This window comes from Ilyonectria robusta, assembly GCF_021365365.1.
Source record: "Ilyonectria robusta strain PMI_751 chromosome Unknown BGZ61scaffold_17, whole genome shotgun sequence".
Classification (NCBI taxonomy): Eukaryota; Fungi; Ascomycota; class Sordariomycetes; order Hypocreales; family Nectriaceae; genus Ilyonectria; species Ilyonectria robusta.
Window position 1 is genome coordinate 606,897 of NW_025764451.1, and position 20,923 is coordinate 627,819.

General features: G+C 49.7%; 7 protein-coding genes across 7 annotated transcripts; 3 read left to right on the forward strand and 4 right to left on the reverse strand.

The window, feature by feature from the left end:
• Positions 1-102: 102 nt before the first annotated feature.
• BGZ61DRAFT_535412 (heterokaryon incompatibility protein-domain-containing protein) lies at positions 103-2,382 on the reverse strand (the record flags this gene model as incomplete). The annotated part of the gene is made up of 2 exons (XM_046254275.1): positions 103-1,745; positions 1,809-2,382. The coding sequence occupies 2 exons, from the start codon at positions 2,380-2,382 to the stop codon at positions 103-105; spliced, it is 2,217 nt and encodes a 738-aa protein (XP_046101169.1).
• A 2,805-nt stretch (positions 2,383-5,187) lies between these two features.
• Positions 5,188-6,498, forward strand: BGZ61DRAFT_520170 (NADP-dependent oxidoreductase domain-containing protein). Its single transcript, XM_046252437.1, has 2 exons — positions 5,188-5,570; positions 5,637-6,498. Exons 1-2 carry the CDS (start codon positions 5,396-5,398, stop codon positions 6,491-6,493), a joined length of 1,032 nt encoding a protein of 343 aa, XP_046101170.1. The 5' UTR covers positions 5,188-5,395; the 3' UTR covers positions 6,494-6,498.
• Positions 6,499-8,034: 1,536 nt separating this feature from the next.
• On the reverse strand, positions 8,035-9,047 carry BGZ61DRAFT_358512 (uncharacterized protein; the record flags this gene model as incomplete). The annotated part of the gene is made up of 2 exons (XM_046240971.1): positions 8,035-8,377; positions 8,434-9,047. The coding sequence occupies 2 exons, from the start codon at positions 9,045-9,047 to the stop codon at positions 8,035-8,037; spliced, it is 957 nt and encodes a 318-aa protein (XP_046101171.1).
• Positions 9,048-10,713: 1,666 nt separating this feature from the next.
• Positions 10,714-13,162, reverse strand: BGZ61DRAFT_535415 (carbamoyl-phosphate synthase L chain, ATP binding domain-containing protein; the record flags this gene model as incomplete). The annotated part of the gene is made up of 2 exons (XM_046254276.1): positions 10,714-12,931; positions 12,987-13,162. The coding sequence occupies 2 exons, from the start codon at positions 13,160-13,162 to the stop codon at positions 10,714-10,716; spliced, it is 2,394 nt and encodes a 797-aa protein (XP_046101172.1).
• A 1,098-nt stretch (positions 13,163-14,260) lies between these two features.
• BGZ61DRAFT_456591 (S-adenosyl-L-methionine-dependent methyltransferase) lies at positions 14,261-15,893 on the forward strand. The gene is made up of 3 exons (XM_046246538.1): positions 14,261-14,605; positions 14,654-15,220; positions 15,290-15,893. Exons 1-3 carry the CDS (start codon positions 14,363-14,365, stop codon positions 15,815-15,817), a joined length of 1,338 nt encoding a protein of 445 aa, XP_046101173.1. The 5' UTR covers positions 14,261-14,362; the 3' UTR covers positions 15,818-15,893.
• A 152-nt stretch (positions 15,894-16,045) lies between these two features.
• On the reverse strand, positions 16,046-18,080 carry BGZ61DRAFT_425492 (carboxyl transferase; the record flags this gene model as incomplete). The annotated part of the gene is made up of 8 exons (XM_046243648.1): positions 17,861-18,080; positions 17,663-17,789; positions 17,541-17,608; positions 17,421-17,491; positions 17,064-17,374; positions 16,761-17,014; positions 16,614-16,707; positions 16,046-16,562 (listed from the first exon to the last, which is right to left on the reverse strand). Exons 1-8 carry the CDS (start codon positions 18,042-18,044, stop codon positions 16,046-16,048), a joined length of 1,626 nt encoding a protein of 541 aa, XP_046101174.1. The 5' UTR covers positions 18,045-18,080.
• Positions 18,081-18,430: 350 nt separating this feature from the next.
• BGZ61DRAFT_508005 (uncharacterized protein) lies at positions 18,431-20,382 on the forward strand (the record flags this gene model as incomplete). Its single annotated transcript, XM_046251935.1, has 5 exons — positions 18,431-18,791; positions 18,845-19,123; positions 19,180-19,219; positions 19,269-19,978; positions 20,036-20,382. The coding sequence occupies 5 exons, from the start codon at positions 18,431-18,433 to the stop codon at positions 20,380-20,382; spliced, it is 1,737 nt and encodes a 578-aa protein (XP_046101175.1).
• Positions 20,383-20,923: the final 541 nt, after the last annotated feature.

Consider the following 20,923-nt stretch of genomic DNA (forward strand, 5'->3'; position numbering starts at 1 on the left):
GAACAATATCCGAAGCATTACTCTGTAATGAGTTCGCGGTTGTCCTGGGTTTCCGGCTTATTTTGCGCTCTTCCCACTATCTCAATACCTCTTGCTCTACCACTACCCTATGGTAACTGTTTCTAAAGCTTGTAAAGCTGGTGTAAGAATCTCCATATCCTTTATATACCCCATTCCAATTCTCTTATACACCCCACTAATCCCTATCTCTGGAACCATCATGACACACCAGGCGCCCTCCAGTCGCCCATCAATCTCATAACCAGAGACAGCAAGAAAAGTCAATGAAACGGGCTCGCCAGGTGAGTACGCACCGACACTCAATGAACGACCATCATCTGGAATACACCAACCAAAGGTAATTCGATTCATCCAGTCCTTGATAATAGCAACGATGTGCCTCGGTGAGTTGGCTGGGCTGGTCTTGATATGCTTCCTCTTTTCAATCACCAGAGATGCAGTCATCCGTATGACCGGTGCCTCAATCACAAGGCGGCAGCAAGGCTGGTTGATTGTGGCGTTTAGGTAGTCTTGATGGTGTAGGCCCTTCACATTCATCAGTGTCCTTGGCACCTCCCTAAGTTCAAGATGGAGAAAGTGCAGTTTGCCATCTGTACTAGCCCAGGACCAAGACGGAGCTCTCTTCGGGTATATCGTAAGGTCGCCAGCCTTGTGCCACAGCAAGGACCTTTCTAGGTCCTGTTGGAACACCCCGCAGTGGTAGTTCATCCTTTCAGGCTCTTTAATTCTCTTCATCGAGACGTCGAGAATACCCGCAAGGGCCACGAGCTTATCGCCATTTTGAGTCATCTGGTACTCGGTGTATTGGGAGACAAGTTTCAGCCACATGGTGAGCACATTGGGTAGATTGTGGGCATTCCGGAACATATCCGCTGTAGTCTCTCGGCCTAGGTCATGCGGTAAGGGGGATTGGTGTTCGCATTCCCAGAAAAGATGGCCCTCCACAAAGTGCAGAATCCTGCGCGACAGGGTAAGTTCTTGTAGGATCCATGCTCGGCGGCTTATCTCGCTGTTAATAAACCGTGCTCGCAGTTGTCCAGGGTCGATGTCCGGCAATGAAACGAGAAACTCAGGACCGCCTTTTTGAGGCGCTATACGAAGGGTTGAGGGTACTTGGCTTCTCCAGAGGAAACCTTCATTGCACTGTCCCGCTGAGTGAGCGGCTACAGTGACGGTGGAGTCTAGGTATATGGAACCCATTTTTGCTGACTGCTCCAGCCACTCCTCCCGATGATCTTGAACAATGCACAATGAATCGATCCAGACGTACTGAATATCCATGGCTTTGGCCACAAGAACAACGTCTTGAAACGTCCGTGGCAAGTCATCTAGACTGAAGCCCTTCAAACGGTCCGCCAGGGTGTCGCGAGTGGTCTTTAGGGTAAGGTCACCACCCCAACGATGGCTAAGTGCAATGTAATACCCGGCTTGCTTACCATGTGTTGACCGAAGACGAAGCATGATGGAGTCTGAACTTGGTGAATCCAGAATCTCAATCACTCGGTCCGGGAGGGTTGGCGGCTCATCCTTAGTGTACCACTGATTGTTGATGGAGCCCGAAGATGTGTTCGGGGTCGTGCATAGTCTGCAGGCTGGCATGTTGAATATTCGGCCAAGCTCCCTGGCCAAGCGGCATAATAATTGTTTTCTGGAGGCTGGGATGTCGGAGGCGCGGTCTCCATTCAAATTTATGAAGTCCTTCATATCGCCGGCGAGGTCTATGTCTGAGGAAAGTAATACGTTAGCAAGCTGGCGTAAGGTCTGTATATAACCATACTCGACGCTACGGGTAAATCTAGGGGAGACGTTGAGCACGTAAATACCTTTCCCGGCTAGCAAGTCGAAACTTCCCAGATCCCAACCGTTCACGTCGCAGTTGAATTGTTTCCACCAATCTGGGTGTAGAAGCTGAACATTTAACTTCCCATCAACCAGACTTAGGGTTACTGCACCATCTTCCACAGCGTCCATGTTACCCAAGATGCGGCGAAAGTCTGATTCATACTGAGTCCCCGCCACACCTCTCGTATACTGGGCAATAAGCGAGCAAAATCTGCATTGCTTCGACGTCTTGGGGATGTCGAAAAAGCTGTCGCGCAAGGTAATTGGCGGGCCCCCCTCTTTCAGTAATGTGACGTCTATTTTATCACAGGCCTTGCAAAGGGTTTTGATATCGTGCAGACGGTGTCCCTTGGTGCATAGAGAGGTTGGCCACTTCCCACAGGTCGAATCTCCGTCATAGCGAGACGTTCCAGCAGTGAGGCGTTGGTCATTCTGGTATGGGGAGCACAGCGCTTGTCCTAACCATAAGGCGGTAGAGCAGTCCTTTCCACCGCTCGACGGGGAATTTACATCTGCCATTGCGATATTGGCTGAAGTCGACACTGAGAAGGGCCTAATCACTGAGAGTGGCGCTAAGGGCTCACGAGAAAACGCAGGGATGTTTAGGTCCAAAAGATGGATGGTTGACGCAGCCCAATTCTCCTTGAAGTGCTAAAATTGAAGTAAAATATCTCCTGTGATGTCTCTTCCTATTGGGGCGATGACCTGCGTGAGTTGACGGAGTTTTTACGGTCCGAGGATGCATGATAAGTGGGGACATCAACTCCTCTGAAAGTGCTAAAATTGCAGTGCAATACATTTCAATTGGAACTTAGGTACAGTACGATCCTGGGCCACGCGCTAGCTCCCAATGAAGATGCATAAGTGGGGATATCAACTCCCCTTACCATGCTAAAATTGCAGTGAAATACTTTCTATTCGGTTGAAGGACTCGTACTGTACAATCCGGGGTCACGACTGGGCTCTCGATAAAGATGCATAAGTGGGGACATCAACTCCCCTTCAAGTGCTAACATTGCAGTGAAGGGTCACCTCCAATCCCCTTACAGAGGACCAATAGCTAGCCTAGGAAGTCTTGAGTGCAAACACATATTAGCTGAGAATCCCCTTACAGTGCTAAAATTGCCGTGAAATGCTGCCGAGCCGTCCACCACGCGCTAGCTCCCGATGAAGATGCATAAGTGGGGGCGTCAAGTCCCCTCGCAGTGCTAAAATTGCAGTGAATACATCTCTCCGATCGGCGCGGGGCGTATAATATAGATTAGTGGGGCGTCTTAACTCCCGTGGGAGGACTAAAATTGCAGTGAAGGTTCCACGTCTTTGCGATGCTAGCGACGGCGCACCTTCAATCTCCTTACAGTGCTAAAATTGCAGTGTGAGACCCAGCTGGGTATGAGCAAGTGAGCACTGGGCTGAGTCGGTTAGCCGCCTGACTGCATCCCATCTGAGATGGAACCGTGAAGAAGACAGCCACATCAGCATCCGACTACCTTGTGCACGCTTGAGTGAGACCAACAGCTAGTGTGGAAGCGGCATTCTGCTCGGCCGTGGAGGCATTGAATCGACTTCAGGATTTGCCAGCATTGCCTTGGACGACCTCGAAACAGCCATTCGACTTTTGCAAGATGCGGTCGACACAACACCGAAAAATCATACGGACCGAGTAGGACGAGTGAGCAATCTCGGGAATAGTCTCAGCGCCAAATATGTGAAACTGGAAATATCTCTGCACTGAAGGGGAGTCTTGGATGCCGGAGGTTTGGCTGGAATATGATGCCGAGCCTTCCCAGAAAATTGCCTCTCAGCGGCGGTATGAGGGGGCAAGGAGCTTGACTAGTTGATCGCTAAGATTCGCCAACAACCCGAACTCGAGGAGTACCTACTTGCTCCGAGCGCCGCTGAGATTCAAGGGACTACAAATACGATCCTATCGTCGACATTGACGTTAGTGAGTACCGTTGTAACACCACATTACAGTTGTTACTTTCGACCAAGCACTGCTCATGTCTATGGAGATAACACCAGGACATTCAAAGCTACGCTTTGTAGCCGAAGAAATTGACACAATCCGCGGTCTATGTGAGGCGATGGGACTCGATGCGGTAGAACCGTTCCGACACAAACAAGGTCTCATCTCGCGTATGCCTCAGTGAAGGATATCATTTCTCTGGCCAGGGTCACATCATGATCTCGATCCATTAAATAGCCAACTGCTGCTAGACGGGAAGAAATGGTCTCTCACAGTCGCTGATCTTCTTGAACTAAATCTCCGCAGGCATTCTTCATTCCTTGCATATCTGTCCGCTTGTGGGACTAGCCAGATTAAAAAAGAGAAGTTTTTGACGAATCATTGACTTGATCAGCGGCTGCCCCTGTCGGGGTTTCGGCACGTTATTGGGACTTTGTGAGAAGACAATGATGAGTTGTGTGTGGATATGACGAATATGACGTATGACGGGATGCATGAGGGGGAAAAAACTGACCATTCCGCCGGTCAGGGTCTTCACACCGCTACTAGACAGCTTCGAACCGTTGGCTGGATTTGAAGTCAAACATCAGGCTAGTCAAACTGATAGATAGCGTGAAAAATGAAAAAGGGAAAGGCGCTGTGGATGCGGGCTCCAGGCACTTGAGAGACGATATATTACCGAGGGACGTTGTGCTATGTGTCGAAGATGAAGGAGTTGGAGCGATGTATTGGGTTCCATACGCTCACTTTGGGGTTTAATGGAGGGCTTGCAATTGACTCAATTCTGTCCGATATATTACATGAATGTGCTTTGGATGAATCGTCAATCGTTAAAATAAAATTCCGTGTCTCTTAGACTAGGCTCTGACACACATGGACGACGCTCTGCGGTCAAGAAGCCCTCACAGCGCATCGGTGTCGCAACATCCGGCAATCAGTTTCCACGACGACTAACGAATTTTGTTCGGCCAATGTAGTTAAGCAAGGTTTCCCCTGTAGAGTGTCGCTCAGAATCTCAAGTAGTAGAGTGGAGGTACACTAGGCCTCGGTAGACGACGTGCGCTGGGATGTTATCAGCCTCGGGTGTTGGATTGCCTAATAAAGACGTCATGGAACGAGAACGCGTGCTCTAGGCTTTCTAAGCGGGGCTTTCAGTGGACCATCGTGGAGAAACTACGTCGGAGGTTTGCGGAGAACTAAGTTGGCTACTGCACGTCGCCGGAGATAACGGAGGCGGAGTTGATAACGTGATTAATATGTTGCGAAACTCACATCCGCCTTTTCGTCAATAAATCAGGGGCTGAATGGGGATAAAAGCTTAAGGCCGTGCAGTGTGCATACTCCTGCAGCCACTTGTTGAAAAGGAGCCAAGGCTGCGTGGAGTCAGGGTGGTGGTACAGACCGAGCAGTAGTACCAACAAACTTACAGACCTCGAAGTATAAAAGTGCAAATAGCCCGCAGCCCTTCAATTTCTCTGATCCGCTTCACCTACATTGTCAACAGACTCATATCGAGTTCTCGATCAACACCTTCTATCACGAAACCAGCTAAGCCCCAACACAATGTCGCCCCATGTATTGCCTACGCGCCCTCTGGGTAAAAATGGCCCTCAGGTTACTCGGCTAGGCCTCGGTTTGATGGGCATTAGCGCCTTCTACGGCGCTGCCAAGCCTGACGCTGAACGCATGAAGCTCCTAGATAAGGCTCACGAGCTGGGCGAGACCTTTTGGGATACCGGTAAGCCCAGGACGACCATCCAGTCAGCCGAAATACTTCATGATGCGCTGTACTAACTATCAACAGCCGACATGTACGGGGATTCCGAAGACCTCATCGGTCGTTGGTTTAAACTCAACCCAGAGAAGCAAGATGACATCTTCCTGGCAACTAAGTTCGCCAACAAGTATGTAGATGGCAACATGGCGATCGACAGCTCACCCGAATATTGCCTGGCGGCCTGCGACAAGTCACTCTCGCGTCTCGGCGTATCCTCAATTGACCTGTACTACTGTCACCGACTGGACCAGAAGACTCCCATCGAGTTGACTGTGCGCGCCATGGTGCAGCTTAAGGAGGCTGGCAAGATCAAGTATCTGGGTCTGTCCGAGTGCAGCGCCGAATCTCTCCGTCGCGCACACGCCGTGCATCCAATTTCCGCAGTGCAGATGGAGTACTCACCCTTCTCGCTGGAGATTGAGTCGCAGCAGTTCAAGCTTCTGGAGACAGCGCGGGAGCTTGGCGTCGCCGTCGTTGCGTACTCTCCTCTCGGCCGGGGCATGCTGAGCGGAACCTTGCGCTCCCATGCCGACTTCGAAGAGGGGGATATTCGGGCGTGGTTGCCCAGATTCAGCGAAGAGAACTTCCCTAAAAACATTGCGATTGTGGACAGAATCTCCGAGATTGCCAAGGAGAAAGGAGTAACGCCATCGCAGTTAACCTTGTCTTGGCTTATGTCGCAGGGCGATGACATCTTCCCAATTCCCGGAACGACGAAGCCGGAACGATTGACTGAGAACGTGGGCAGTTGTGGAGTTTCCCTGACCGAGAAGGAGAAGAACGACGTGCGGCTGGAGACTGAGAAGGCGGATATCTCGGGTGACCGGTATCCGGAGGCTTTTGCCAAGACTTCCTTTGCAGATACACCTGCCTTGGATGAGTAGCTAGGCAGAATTATGATGTTTAGAGTCTAATTACACTGGTTTTGTTAAATTCTGGTCAGATACCGTGGCTATAATCCTCAGGTGCATATATGCACTCGAAATATAGATCTACTGCCCTTGCTTAACATCCCCAACGATCAATGATCAATGACAGCATATTATAAAAGGTTATCCTCTACATGCCATTTACTTTTTAATTTTACTAACGGTGTAACCAGATGGTATATCTTGGGTACACGAGAATGAAGGGTATCACAAACCTATGTCCAGGACGGGTCCGACCTATGGGCAGTAGTCAACATGAATCGGAAGCTGTTTAATACTAAGGGCCCTTAAAAGCGGCCCCCTCATCTAAGAGTAACGAACCAGATGGGGGCGTCGTTCGTTGGGAGAGTATCCAATGGCACATAAACACAAGCATATATCAGTGTATGTGCCAATGTACTGACATTTGATTGACCAAGTATGTGTTGATATTGAGTGTTTTTTCTTTCTTTTAGATTTACTCAATATCGCACAAATAATAGAGACACATATTTAGTACTACACCCAGTGCTAGAAGAGACAGTAGGTTCGGGTGCTCGTATAAATAAACACTCTATACTGTAGTTAGTTATTCCTAGGATACTTATATAAATCACATCAAATGACTGGCTTGTTTCCTTACTTGTTCCAATCTGCAATTGGCGTATCTTTGTTTTCCTCACACAACGACCCCCCTCCTGCCTCCTGGATGAGCGAGGCAGACTGGGGCCGCTTTTGGAGCCCACCTAGTAGTGGGGATGGAACCAAAATAACGTAATCACCGAGCTGCGAGTCATGGATTCCGATGCAGCACTTCGCGTATCGTTCCCTAAGCACTGAAGCTGCAAGTTGAGCCAAGAAAGCCACCCGAAGTTTACAGATTGGAGGACATGGTGAAATTACTACAGTCATTGCCCTTGCCTTTTTTAGTCATCCGCCCCGCTTCACCAAGTACTAGCTTCCTCCTACTGCAGCATCATGGATCCATCAACCTTCTCTCCGTTATATCCGACGGACGTGCATTCTCAACTACAGTAAGAGAACCTCGATTCCAGGCGCTTCTATATCCGTTATAAGTTAGCTAGTGTCATTTTACGTTTCCAGCCAAGCCGATGGGATCTCGATGAACCAGCATTTCATGCAAGCTTGAAATAAAACCCCAATTTCGGAAAACTCGAACGTTTCTCTTCAGAATGCACATATCGATGCCAGAATAGTGTTAAAACTCACCAGTTTATTGAGCTGCTTACCTGATGTAGTGTGCATGGGATAGCTGAGCAGCCCTCAAAAGGCTAGAGAGCATTGGATAATAAAGAGTACGGATTTGCAACATGTAGAAGAATCTGCTTACTGACAACCTAAATCTAAAGACAAATATATCGATTGATGAAATACCACACAGAGCTTTTTCCAGGTTCTCAGCATATACTGCTGACCCGGAGTTGACACTGCCCCGGCATAACAAGCGACCGCTACCCTCAAAACTTCCACCTCAATCTAGCATATTGTAAATACACCTAATCAAAGGTGACATCAAACGGCATGCGAACAGTTCCATCAGTAGGGATAGGCTCGCTGTAGGTTTGATCGGAGCAAAGTGCATTGCAGCCAACAATGTGGTTGATAGGAATGGCAATGCTGAATTCAGCCTGGCCGCGAACATAGCGGCCGTTGGCGTTGAGAGTTTGCTGCTGAACCGCTGTGCAAAAATCGGTTAGAATTGGGTCAGATCTTTGAACATCAGGGTACTTACCCGCGTCAGTCGTGCCAACACAGACTCGGTCCATGTGTCCCCAGATTCGCTTGGTGCGATCAGCAAACCAGACTTGGTGACAGGCTTGGTCCTCCCAGTTGCATTGGCTAGAGTTTGACGGTTAGCAAAAGGCCATTTATTGGGGGCTTAATGAGAATCATACTTGGTTGTGGAATCAGTTGTGCAGATCATGCTTGTGTCGCTGCTAACATCGGTATGCTGGTAGTTGATGCTACTGCCGAAGGTGACCGTAGCTGCAGTGTTGGGAATGGCATAGGCTAAAGAGGCGTCCAGAATCTTGTAGTCGACACCATTGCTCGATGAGCGGGTGTATGAGGTGCAGCTTTGTCTGAGTTGAGCAACATTCGAATTACAAGACGACGTTGATTTGCAGTCAATAGCAGCACCAGAGTTCTGCCAGCTTGTATACTCTACTGCAGACTCAACGAGCCAGTACTCAGTCCAGCAGTGATCGCCGTTGTGCCCAGTCGTGCAAGCATCATTGTTGCCCATCCTCGGAAGCTTGACACCTTGATCAACCGAGTAACCGGTCTGCTTCGGGATCATGAAGCTCGGGTCCTCCGTAGAACAATCAGGAATTTCGTCTCTGTAGATTTTGGGGTCAATTCGCTTGATGAGCGAATCGAGGCTTTCGCCACGAGCATCCAGGTCGTTGATGATGCTGTGGAGGCCACGCTCGTCGATTGGCTGTCGCTTTGCGGGCATTGCAGCTGCCAGAGACAGGTATGCAAACGCAGTAACCAAGTTGGAAAGCATGATGTAGTAAAGGGATGTAGGGATGCGTAGGCTTAGGTTGTGTGATGGATGAGGAGCTTGATGCTGGGTTGATTGTTCATTCTTAATCTCAGCAGAATCGACCAGCTTTAAGTATTAATTGTATTTTCAAGCTTATCATAAAGTTTCTAGTGTACAAATAGGAGTTGAGGTCATTTCAAGGTATCGAGCCATAGGATGTCTGTCTTTGATTAGTCGAAGCAATACTTTAAAAATACATAGAAGCCATTAAACTTGTACACAGCCACCATTCGATCATTTTAAGAGGCTAAGGATCTAGAGATCTCAGGGCTTCCATCCTTTGACGTGAGGAACTGATTAGACGGCCTAGCAGGAGCGCAATTAGTGACAGGGGATACAGGGGGACCTGCCATTTTAGTGCAGTTACTAGCGGGGTAGTATTGAGAAGGATGCCATTGGCCCCCAAGACCAGCGACTAAGATTCAGCTCGTTGTCGGAAGCTGGGTTTACTCTGAGACGATTTAACATGAAGAATGCCGAAGGCTATTCGGATAGGGTCGCGCGACTAATTGATGTGAATGAAAAATCACACGGTGAACTAAGAATAGGCACCGTAGATAAAAAAAGCGACTTGATCCGCTGGAGAACGTAAGTATGCTCTTCTTCTCTAGTGCCCAAGTGTGGGAGGAGAGGAAGCAGGAACCCGACCGTACTAAAATTCAGGTTTCTTCACTCTGTAGACGCAACCAGTTCAAGAATCCTTCTGTAGTTCTTCCGCCATTGCCGCTTCGTGGTTCTTCGTATCCAGCTCAGCCCCCAAATCTCGCAGTTCAAAGGATTGGAAGCGCCTGGAGAAGGTCCGACCGGATCCTTCTGGGCGCTTACGGCACTTTCCAGCGACAATGCTCTTGCTGAAACGCCCCTGAAATGATCCACACATGTATGATAAGCTTTTTGAGCTGGGCTGACGCCAATCGCAAACATGCGACATGTTACCTTGGAGTGTTACCTTGTAGATCGAAGGATTGCACAGCCACATTTTATTTAGGCATCGATTAATCAACATGCCTTAGAGGAAGTCAAACAGACCATGTTGCAGCAATTACTACCCTCCGGAATGAGAATAAGTGGAAGGAAGAGGCGATTTAACTGAAGGGGAAGGCGTGTACTGGGCACGAAGGAGGACGAAGGAAGTAGAGTAGGACAGATGGGGAAGGAAGAAGAAATGCACAATGTAGGATCACGAACGATGCGACGAAGCCGCTGTAGTTGCAATAGCGATTCTTAAGAAGTCTGTAGCTAGCACTACTTGGGGGTCGAGCTGAATTGCCGGATGAGACGGAATGATAAGGACTGGCCACTCCAGTATGCTTCTATTACCCAGACCGGTGTTGCTACGTAGTCCGAGTCCGCGAATGAGGTGCAATGAGATGCACTGCGACGAGAAGTCCGTACTGAATGCCCTGATAATAGCACTTGGGCTCACGGGTGGAATGAAGTCCTCGGTACGGGATGAATATTGTACCCAGCTCTCGGAACGGGCGGTTCGCGGTGGAACCAGGTAGCTGAAACCCGCAACACCGACAAGCAGGACCACGTCACTCATCCACTTGAATGAGCCGAGGCACGAGTTGAAGGACCAAGCTTATCCATGTAGTGATTTAACCTCTAATCTCTCGCAATAATCTTACGACTCAATCCGACAAAGAACCTTCCCTTCGTCTACCGCATCACCCGCTTTCCACGATGTCTCAAACCGTCCCTCCTTGCTAGCCTTGATGCTGACTTCCATTTTCATACTCTCTATAATCATGACAGCCTCCCCTACTTTCACTTCCTCTCCAATGCTCTTTTGCAGCGACAGGACCTTGCATGGCATTGGTGCTAGAATGTCGTTCTGCACTTCACCGATCTGCGATGCAACAGTGGAGCGAAGGCCCTCGGCATACGACAGAAGGCTGTGCCTTTGGAACTGGACATATGTTCCGAGTTGTGGAATGTGGCAGAATACAACTTGCGAGTGGCTCAGAAGACCAGACTCGCTGGAAGGCGTAACACAGTGGGCCTGGACTTTGGACCCGTGGATTGAGATCTCAAGGGTTGCTGAGAATGAATGGCTGGAGGTTGGAGATGCGGCGTCTAAGATAGGAGTCCAGCGGACAATGCTGACCTCTGTGGAAACTGTTGGGTCATCTGCTATGTGTCGAAGCTTATTGCTGATGTTGTTGTATTGGCTAGTAATTGCAATGGCCGCTTTGTTGGGGACGTCAGTATTTTCTTTGTTGTTCTTCTCGTCTCCGGACATTCCGGATGCACCGAAGGGGATGATCTTGACTTGCTCATGTTGTGAATCCACGCGCGGGGATGCAGGCATCCATAAACATAGCGTCGGCGGAGCTTTTTCGCCAGACTCGTTAGAGTCACCAGGCCAATCACCTGTGACGACGTCGCAATGCACACTAACTGGATCGTAGCGCTGATTCCGGAATTGCTTTCGGACGTTCTGAAAAGGGCGTCTGCTAGATACGCCTCCGCACAGATAGTGAGGTAACTTGCGGATGAACAGACTGGGAATGACGCTCGCAAGCTTCCTCGAAAACTCTTGTCCCTCCCAGTCTGGGGACCGGAGTAGGCGTTCTAGGTTCTGATTGATGAAGGATGTGTTGTACCGCGGATCTTGGAACGCAGGTTCTAAAAGGCAGCGCTGGAGGAACAGTTGGTTGGTCTTGACACCGATGCAGGCTGTATGAGCCAGGACGTTTGCCATCTTCTCTATGGCCAAGTTTCTCGTTGGAGCCCACACCACAATTTTGGCAATCATAGAGTCGAAGTGGATTGACACCGAGGAACCCGTTTGTATGGCCGTCTCATACCGAACATCTCTACCCGGTCCAAGAGGCCCATCTGCTGGGCGCCAAAGCTGGACTTTACCGTGCTCTGGGAAGAAATCTCGTGCTGGGTCCTCGGCGCAAAGTCGACACTCAATAGCATGGCCCGTCTGCTTGAGGGATTCGATGTGTGATAGCGATGTTAAATTGCCTCCTGCTGCGACGAACAGTTGCAAGGCGACGAGGTCGGTTCCAGTAATTTCTTCAGTGATAGGATGCTCTACCTGCAGCCGCGCGTTGACTTCGAGGAAGAAGAACCGGGACGTCTTGACGTCGACGACGAATTCGACAGTGCCGGCGTTCTCGTACCCAATGAGTTTGGCGATGCGGACCGCAGTTTCTCCCATCTCGCGTCGGACCTCGTCGGAGAGAAATATACAAGGCGTCTCCTCGATGACCTTTTGGTGGCGGCGCTGAACAGAACATTCTCGCTCAAAGAAGCTCGCGACGTTTCCGTACTTGTCGCCGATAATCTGAATCTCCACATGCTTGCTGCTTTCAACGTACTTCTCCAAGATGCAATCGCTGGATCCAAAGGATCTCGAAGCTTCTGACTGGGCTCGCTCCAACTCGTCGCGAAGCTGCGCCGACTCCCACACAATGCGCATGCCCTTTCCACCTCCACCGGCGGACGCCTTGAGCATGACCGGGAACCCGATTTCCTCTGCCGCTTTTTCGAGGTCCCCTACCTGTTGGCTAGACCCGGAGAAGCCGGGAATCAAGGGGACGTCGGGCGCATTGTCCTGCAGATACTTCTTTGATCTTCGTTTATCGCCCAGGGTCGACATGGCAGAAGGGCTGGGGCCGAGAAAGATCAGCCCAGCTTCGGCAACGCGAGTAGCAAAGTCGGCATTTTCACTCAGGTAGCCGTAGCCAGGGTGGACAGCGCTTGATCTCGTATCGAGTGCCGTTTGGACCAGCAGGTCGATGTTTAAAAATGGATTGATCGCATGGGCCGAAATGCTTCCCACGTTGATGGCTTCATCAGCCTCGACAACGTGCCGTAAATCCGCATCCCTAGATATTATAAGCCATTTGTACAGTTTTGCAGTCAGTTGACAGAAATGCTTACTCTTGCACGTATATAATTACGGTGCGAATTTGAAGTTTTCGGCAAGTCGCAATGACACGACATGCAATCTCGCCTCGATTCGCAATAAGCACTTTTTGGATAACCAATCGTCCAGTACTAGGATCTATTGGCTGAGGTGCCAGGAAGAGAGGCTCTCGCTGCGGGAATGTCTCCATCTCGACTTCAGCTTCCGACGTAAATGAGGGCAGTACGACGGATGAAGTCGCTAATTGGTTGTCGAATCACAGGTATTCTATTAATGGCGGTCTACAAAATGAATTGAAGCGCACCTTGAGTATGTACATATGGCCAATCCTCCCAAAACAGTTATTCCCGGTCCGTCTTTCCGTCTCCGAATCCGCTCATTCCAAGGCGGACCGACGGACGGGTATCTGGCCGCGTTTCTCCGGGCGTGGCTAGATCGGACGGAGATTTGCCTTGGGAACCCCGCTTTCACAGATCCCCACCGTATTCCTCTTTTGTGAGGCTATTCGCTGGGGCGGTGCAGCTCGACGCTGTTTTATTCACTGGCTGAATGACGAGTTGCACCGAGATAATACTAGGTAGCTCACTGCACAGGCAGCTCCATGTTGGCTTTTGCTTAGATGCAAAGCCTTGATGCGAAGCCACGGTTGTAGCAAAAGCCAAGAGGTCATGCCCAATTTGCAACAGCCTATTGAATGGCTCAACAGCCCCGTAAATCCACCCAACCGCATTGCCCAACTCTCCTACGTGAATCATCTTGAGTCACAATCCGAGTTGAGTTATCATATCAGAACCCAGCCTAGTCGAATCATCATACCATCCATATGCGTAAAGGTCCAGCAAACATCACTCATCCAACCAATACACCATCTGCCCGCATCTCATCTCGTCCACACTACCCCTCAATACGTCATGCCGCTGTCATAGCTCGTTGTTCTAACCTTTTGCGTGTCGTTTCCTTTTCCCTTTCTTGCCTTTATGCTCGAAATTCGGTGGCATTCTCTGGCGTGGCTTACCATGCATGCGCGCGTGTATCATTGCATCCTAGTGCTGACCTTTTTGGCGGTCTTGTGTACAGTCATACCCTTGTTCCTCCAGTCAAAGACGACTTGGGAAAGAACTTTGGTCAATCTTGTCTCCCTTCGGTTATCAATTCGTGTCCTAAGCTCCAATAAGACCAAGATCTGACAGCCATGTCAGCAGTGCATACATTGGCAAATGACTCATTGGTTGAAATTATTCTAGTAGATGGATGAGTGGTGCCATGTACAAATAAAGCTAGGAGTCAAGTAATCCCGAGGAGCCTTGCGTTTTAATATCTCTGTGTTAACGCAGTGCCTAGTCGGTCTCAATTCCTCATTCAAATCCATCTCAAGCACATCAACACCGAAATGAGTTCACCGGAACCAACACTCGCTAGCCTCGCAGCATCCATTTCGGATGCTGCGAATGCCATCGCAAAGTACCTCGAAGACAATGGCCATCCGGCGCCATCCTTCCAAGAAGAAGGCCTGGAACGCTATCCCAAAGACCCCCAGTTGATGGGGCTCCGATTCCAGCTGATAGAAGCCACTTCTGACCTGTACCACATGGCTCTTGGGCCAGAAGACATGGCATTTATGCAGCCGCTGTTCGTAAGTAACCCCAATCTAGACAAGTTGTCGCTGACATAGAGAGCAAAGTGGAACCATGACACGATGATTATGGATATCATAAACCAGTTCGACTTTTTCTCTGCAGTTCCACTTGGTGGCTCTGCCAGTTACGGCGAGATAGCTAGCAAAACCAACCTTCCAGAATCCATCGTGCGACGAGTCATCAGACATGCCATGACTATGAGACTATTTGCGGAAAAGCCGCCTGGTTCGGGCAGCATAACTCACACCTCTACCACAGCCTTCATGGCCAGATATCCAAACTGGCGTAGCTGGCTAGGCCACAACTTTGAGGACGTCCGCCCGGGAACCGTATACGTCCCCGAGTCTCTCAGCAAGTTCAGCGCAGGGAGGGACAAGCCAAGCGAGGATATTTTGAACTCTGGCGTCGCGCTCGCTGATGTTGACCACCTCGGTCATCCGATATCACCCTGGGAGTACATAGACAGGACTCCCGAGGGGAAGCCAGAGGGATATCGCGCCAACAGGTTTGCTGAGGCGATGCAGATAGCTGCTTCGACTTCGGCTGTCAAGGCACCTGATCTGCTGGTTGCTTTTGACTGGAACAGCTTCGGCGAGGCTACTGTAATTGATGTAAGTACAAGTCGACTGTTCATGTACCTATATGAATCAGGTGGAACATTGGCTGACCAAACCCATCAGGTCGGAGGTTCAGCAGGCCATGATGCCCTAGCCCTTGCCGAGAGCTTTCCTGCACTCAAGTTCATTGTCCAGGATCTACAACAAAACCAAGCCAAGTTTCAATCCAATTTGCCACCTGCCATGGCGTCTCGCGTCTCCTACGAGGTGCACAACTTCTTCAACCCTCAGCCCACAACAGCCGACGTGTACTTTCTCAAGATGGTCCTACACGATTGGCCAAACAAGGATGCTTGTTCTATTCTGAGGAACCTGGTTCCGAGCCTCAAACCCGGCGCTCGTATTCTGCTATGTGAGAATGTGGTCCCGCCGGCTCATGATGAGCATGGCAATCGTACAATGCCTGTCATGGCTCAGCGCATGCTATCTGCCGCCGACCTGCAAATGCTCACGGCTTTCAACAGTATGGAGCGCACTTTGGACGAATGGAAAGCTTTGTTCAAGGAGGCCGATGAGAATCTTGAGGTTCGCTCAGTCTTTACTGTTCCTGGTGCGTTCCAAAGCATCATCGAGCTGGTGCTGAAGGCATAATTCGGTTGTACATGGTTTAAATGGGCCTGCTGCGGCTTGAAGACCCGTGTATACATCTAATATATCATTTGAGATACTTTCATGCGTTATGTCACTTGTGGTCTCTGACTATGCCAAATAAGGCGAGGTGTAGATATGATCAAAGTCAATGCAGGTAAACTGTGACGCAATGGGAATTCTAATAGCAAAATTTCAATGGAAAGAAGGGAAAGAAGATCTAGATATATCTCACATTCGGGCCAAAAACCTACTACTCTCCATCTTCGAAGGCCTTGCTCCACCAACTACCTCGAGGCACATTCCCAGCACATCGCGCGTGTCTCTTGGGTCAATAATACCATCATCTATCAGCATGCCGCTGGTGGAGTAGCTTTCGGCATCCCTCTGCACTTGTTTCTTAAAGGTATCGGTTTGTCCCCGTATGGTTTCCGCAGACACTTCTTCTCCCTTGGGTCGGGCCTTTGCGGATTGGATCTGCTCCATCACGCCGGCAAGTTGGTCTGGTCCCATAACGCTGCATTTCCCTGTCGGCCATGTGAAGATGAAGTGAGGCTTGTATGATCTACCACACATGGCGTAGTTTCCAGCGCCGTACGAAGCACCTAGAATAATGGAGATGTGAGGGACTTGCGAACACGACACAGCAGAGACAAGCTGTGCTCCAACTTTGATGATGCCCGCATGCTCGGCCTTTGCACCGACCATAAATCCAGTCACATTATGGAGAAAGATGATGGGGGTGCCCCTTCATACCAGATTAGTTATTATCTAAACAGTGTAAAAATTGACGACTCACTCTTGATTGCAAAGTCGGATAAATTGAGCTGCCTTGGCCGCCTCGTTGGGGTTGATGACTGATATCTGATTGGCCACAATGCCGACCGGGAAACCTCCAAGTGTTAGAGTGATATGAACGTTGCAGGTGCTGTTGATATGGACTTACCCATTATGTGAGCCCAGGCAGTGAGCATGTTTGGTCCGTATTTGGGCTTAAAAATAGAGAGCCTCGAATCGTCGACCAGGCGTAGCACCACCTCCTTCATGTCAAACGCCTTGCGGATATCTGGGTTAACAAGGGAAAGCACGTCTTCGATAGGATATCTCGGAGGTAGAGGTTCCATTGCCTCGGACAGCAGGCGCCTCGACTTGGATTTCAAGGAGGCAACCCAGTCGCGTGTTTTGTGAATCGCATCAAATCTGACAACTCTGTTAGCTGTAGCCACGTAGTCAATCATCTGGTGCTTACTCGTCCGAGGCAATCTGGTCCGCGAGGCCGGTTCGCGTAGCATGGATCTCGGCGCCGCCCAGCTCCTCGGCCCCAATCACTTCTCCGGTCGCCATTTTAACCAGAGGAGGTCCGCCAAGGAAAGCCTGGGCTTGGTTCGCGACAAAGATGGTATAGTCCGACAAGGCAGGATGGTAGGCTCCTCCTGCAGTGGAGGATCCAAATACCACAGCACACGACGGCTTGCCGTGAAGACTACGGATGGCGAGATCGTGGAAGAGTTGGCCACCTTTGTGGAAAACGCGGAACTGCTGTGGAAGGAAAACGCCAGCCTGGAGCAGAGTTAGTTTGTGTCAATTGAATAAAAGGCAGTCTTACAGATTGAACCAGAGATATCAAGGGTAAGTCATTCTCGAACGCTATTTCTAGCATCCGGTTCACCTTGAGCACTGTGGCTACGGTTAGCAGAGCGTACGGCACTTCGTCAAGGTCACTCACCTGTCATCTCATTCCAAGCACCACCACTTTGAGTGGGAATGTGGGACATGATTAAGCATATTTTTCCGCTATCCACGTCAGATTTGTGCGGCGAACAAATTCCATCGGGCTTGTTGAGTTACCTTACTGTCCCAACACCGGCAATCAAGTTCGCGCATGCAGTGGAATCAGGATTTCCAAATCCTGCAAAGGAACAAAGTTCGAGAAAAGGAGAATCTTGGTCCAGAAGTAATGCGATCCGATCTCGCGCTGAATTGATCATGGTCAGTTTTCCCGCCCGAAGACAAGAGGCCAACGCCTATTGAGCCGGGTTCACATACGTAGCAATTGACCTCGGCTCTGGTGACGCGCAAGCGAGGCGGCAGTGCCCTCGTTACAAACATCCTGCAGCGCAGTCTCGAATCTTTCCAGAACCGGCGTCCATTTTTCTCGATTATTCTTGAAATCCTGATCGTGAATATTGAGCTTTGACTGTACAGCGGGATACGAGTATGAGGTCGACATTTTGGGCGGCGAATAGTCTCGACAATGATAGAACAGATACAACAGGAGCCAAGGAGATTTACTTTGACACAATGGGATCAATAGAGAAGGCCAGTTAATTTGGCTGGGCCATGTCATCAAATGTGGGATAATGGCGTTCCGGAGAGGAGCGCCATCGGACAGCCGGACCGAGAGACGGATAGCTGTGGAGCAGCCCCGGAAAAGCGACAAATCGAAGTCCGGGGCACCTCATTAAGATACTGAACAAAGTATAGATGGGCATGGTAAGAAGAGAATTTTCGTAACATTTCAATTTAGGCGGTAAGAATTCTTGTGTAACCTTGCCACTTAATCTCTCACTTATTCACCTTGCCACGCTTAGGCCATTTCCTCCATCGCCGAGCAACATGGAACCACCCCAGTCGACACTGAGTCTCCTCAAGGGCCCAACAGAACCGCCTCTTTGGCATACGTCTCTAGGCTCTCTCGTGGATCAGCAAGCATTTCAGTACGGGGACCGGCCCGCAGTCATTATTCCATGGCAATCAGCGCGCCTTTCCTACCGCCAGCTGGCAGCTCGAAGCTGGGTAGTAGCAGAAGCTTTATTCAAACTCGGGCTCCGTCATGGCGAGTGCGTTGGCATTATGGCCGGTAACCGTTTCGAGTATCTGGAAACCCTCCTTGGAGCATCTAGACTCGGATGCCCTGTTGTGGTTCTGAACACGACATATACTCCTTATGAACTTCAGAATGCATTACAGAAAAGCAGCAAGTACTCCACATCAGAGTTTACCGAGTATAGAGCTAACTAGGCACAAAAGGTTGCAAAGTGCTATTTATTGCACCCTCTATTGGGTCTAGACAACTGCATCAGCATATCGAGCAGTTGCATCAGCACAATACACCAGGGTCTCCACTTCCTGATTTGTTACAAGTCATTTCTTTTGATGAGGTATCCGGGCTTAAAGGAGAAGTCAAAATTCAAGAGTATAATTCGTTTCTGTCGACCTCATTAGTTGACGCGGCGAGTGCTGCAGAATTGAAACGGATTGCACAGTCGGTCACGCCCGAAGACATAATCAACCTTCAATTCACCTCAGGTAAGATCTTGTTGATGAAAGATTATCATAGCCATCCATATTAATTTTCTGGATAGGTACAACTGGCGACCCGAAAGCTGCGATGTTGTCAAGTTTGTATGGTCCACCTGCTCCTTCGTTAGAGTGGCATGCTTACGAAATGTAGCAACATCATCAACAACGGAAGATTCGTAGGGGATGCCTTGCACTTAACTGAACATGACATAGTGTGCTGTCCACCGCCATTGTTTCACTGTTTTGGCCTTGTCCTTGGGTTTATGGCTTCTTTCACTCACGGAAGTGCAATCATTTTCCCGTCGGATAGTTTTGATGCAGGCCAAGTGATACAATCCATCATAGACTACCACGCCACGGTGCTGTATGGAGTGCCGACCATGTTTGTCGCGGAAATGGAAGTGACGGACAAGATAGGGTGGACTCCGACAACTTTGCGATTAGGTCTAAGCGCTGGTTCAACTATGCCAGCGGCCTTGGGCAAGAAGATGAGCATCAAGATGGGCCTTGACAAGGTTCTCATCGCGTATGGAATGACGGAAACAAGTCCAGTAACATTCCTTACAAACATGGAAGACTCGCTTGAAAGACGACTGAATAGCATCGGTCGGATCATACCACACGCGATGGGAAAAGTCATTGACAGCGAAGGAAACATTGTGCCAAGAGGCAAAAAAGGGGAGCTGTGCACCAGCGGCTTTGGCTTGCAGAAGGGTTACTGGAGAAACCAAGCGATGACAGACGAGGTCATGAAGAAGGACAAAGATGGAGTTCTGTGGATGCACACTGGCGACGAGGTGTTTGTTGATGACGATGGATATGCCTATCTTACTGGTCGTATCAAGGACATGATCATTCGCGGTACGTTTCCGTTCTTCCTAGCCACCAGGCTGTGTCTCGCTAACATCTTGGCCCTAGGCGGCGAGAATATTTTCCCTCGAGAAATCGAAGAACGGCTTCTTGAGCATTCAGCCATTGCAGAAGCCAGTGTCGTCGGGATACATGACGAAAAATACGGCGAAGTAGTGGGCGCCTTTGTGAGATTGGCGCCTGCGGCAAAAAGCCGACCCCGTGATGAAGAGATTCGTGCTTGGGCGATAGAGAAATTGGGTCGACACAAGGCGCCCAAGCATATTTTCTGGGTGGGTGCTGAGGAAGCCGTGGTCAATTTCCCTCAGACCGGGAGTGGAAAGATCCAAAAACATCTACTTCGAGATATTGGGAATCGACTTGTCAAGCAGAGCATGATCAGGCCTAAACTATAGCTAGATGTCTACATAATTAAGTACATACTCGCAGGTCACCATTCCCTTTTTGAGATTGTCATGTAAACAGAAACCCAGCCATCGCACCCAGAAGCGTCGTCGTTTTTTTTTCAACGGGGCATTCATGGAGCCGGTTTCGTAATATGACACTCAACATACCATGTTCCATGCATTCGTACTCTCGAGAAATATGGGCACTGATGCTTAATCCACGCTGCCGAGACAGTGCAAGAATTGTCAATTACCTTATTCGAGAACCCCCTTGCCCTCAAACGACTCCCTTCTGAGCATCTGCCAGGCCACAATCCTTAGTCAGAATCCTATTGAGAATATCTAAGGTGGTGCGGAGTGCGGACCGAGCGGCCACAAGTTCGGTCCGGTCGGGCCAACAATAGCCGGCGGTCCGCACCCAACCCAATCGTTAAAGGGTGACCAGGCAAATAGCAGATAATTAATTTGGCAATCGGATTGCATATGTCGGATTATTTCCGGCTTAAAATAAGTCGTTTCAGTGCATTAGACAACGCTTGAGACAGTGCCT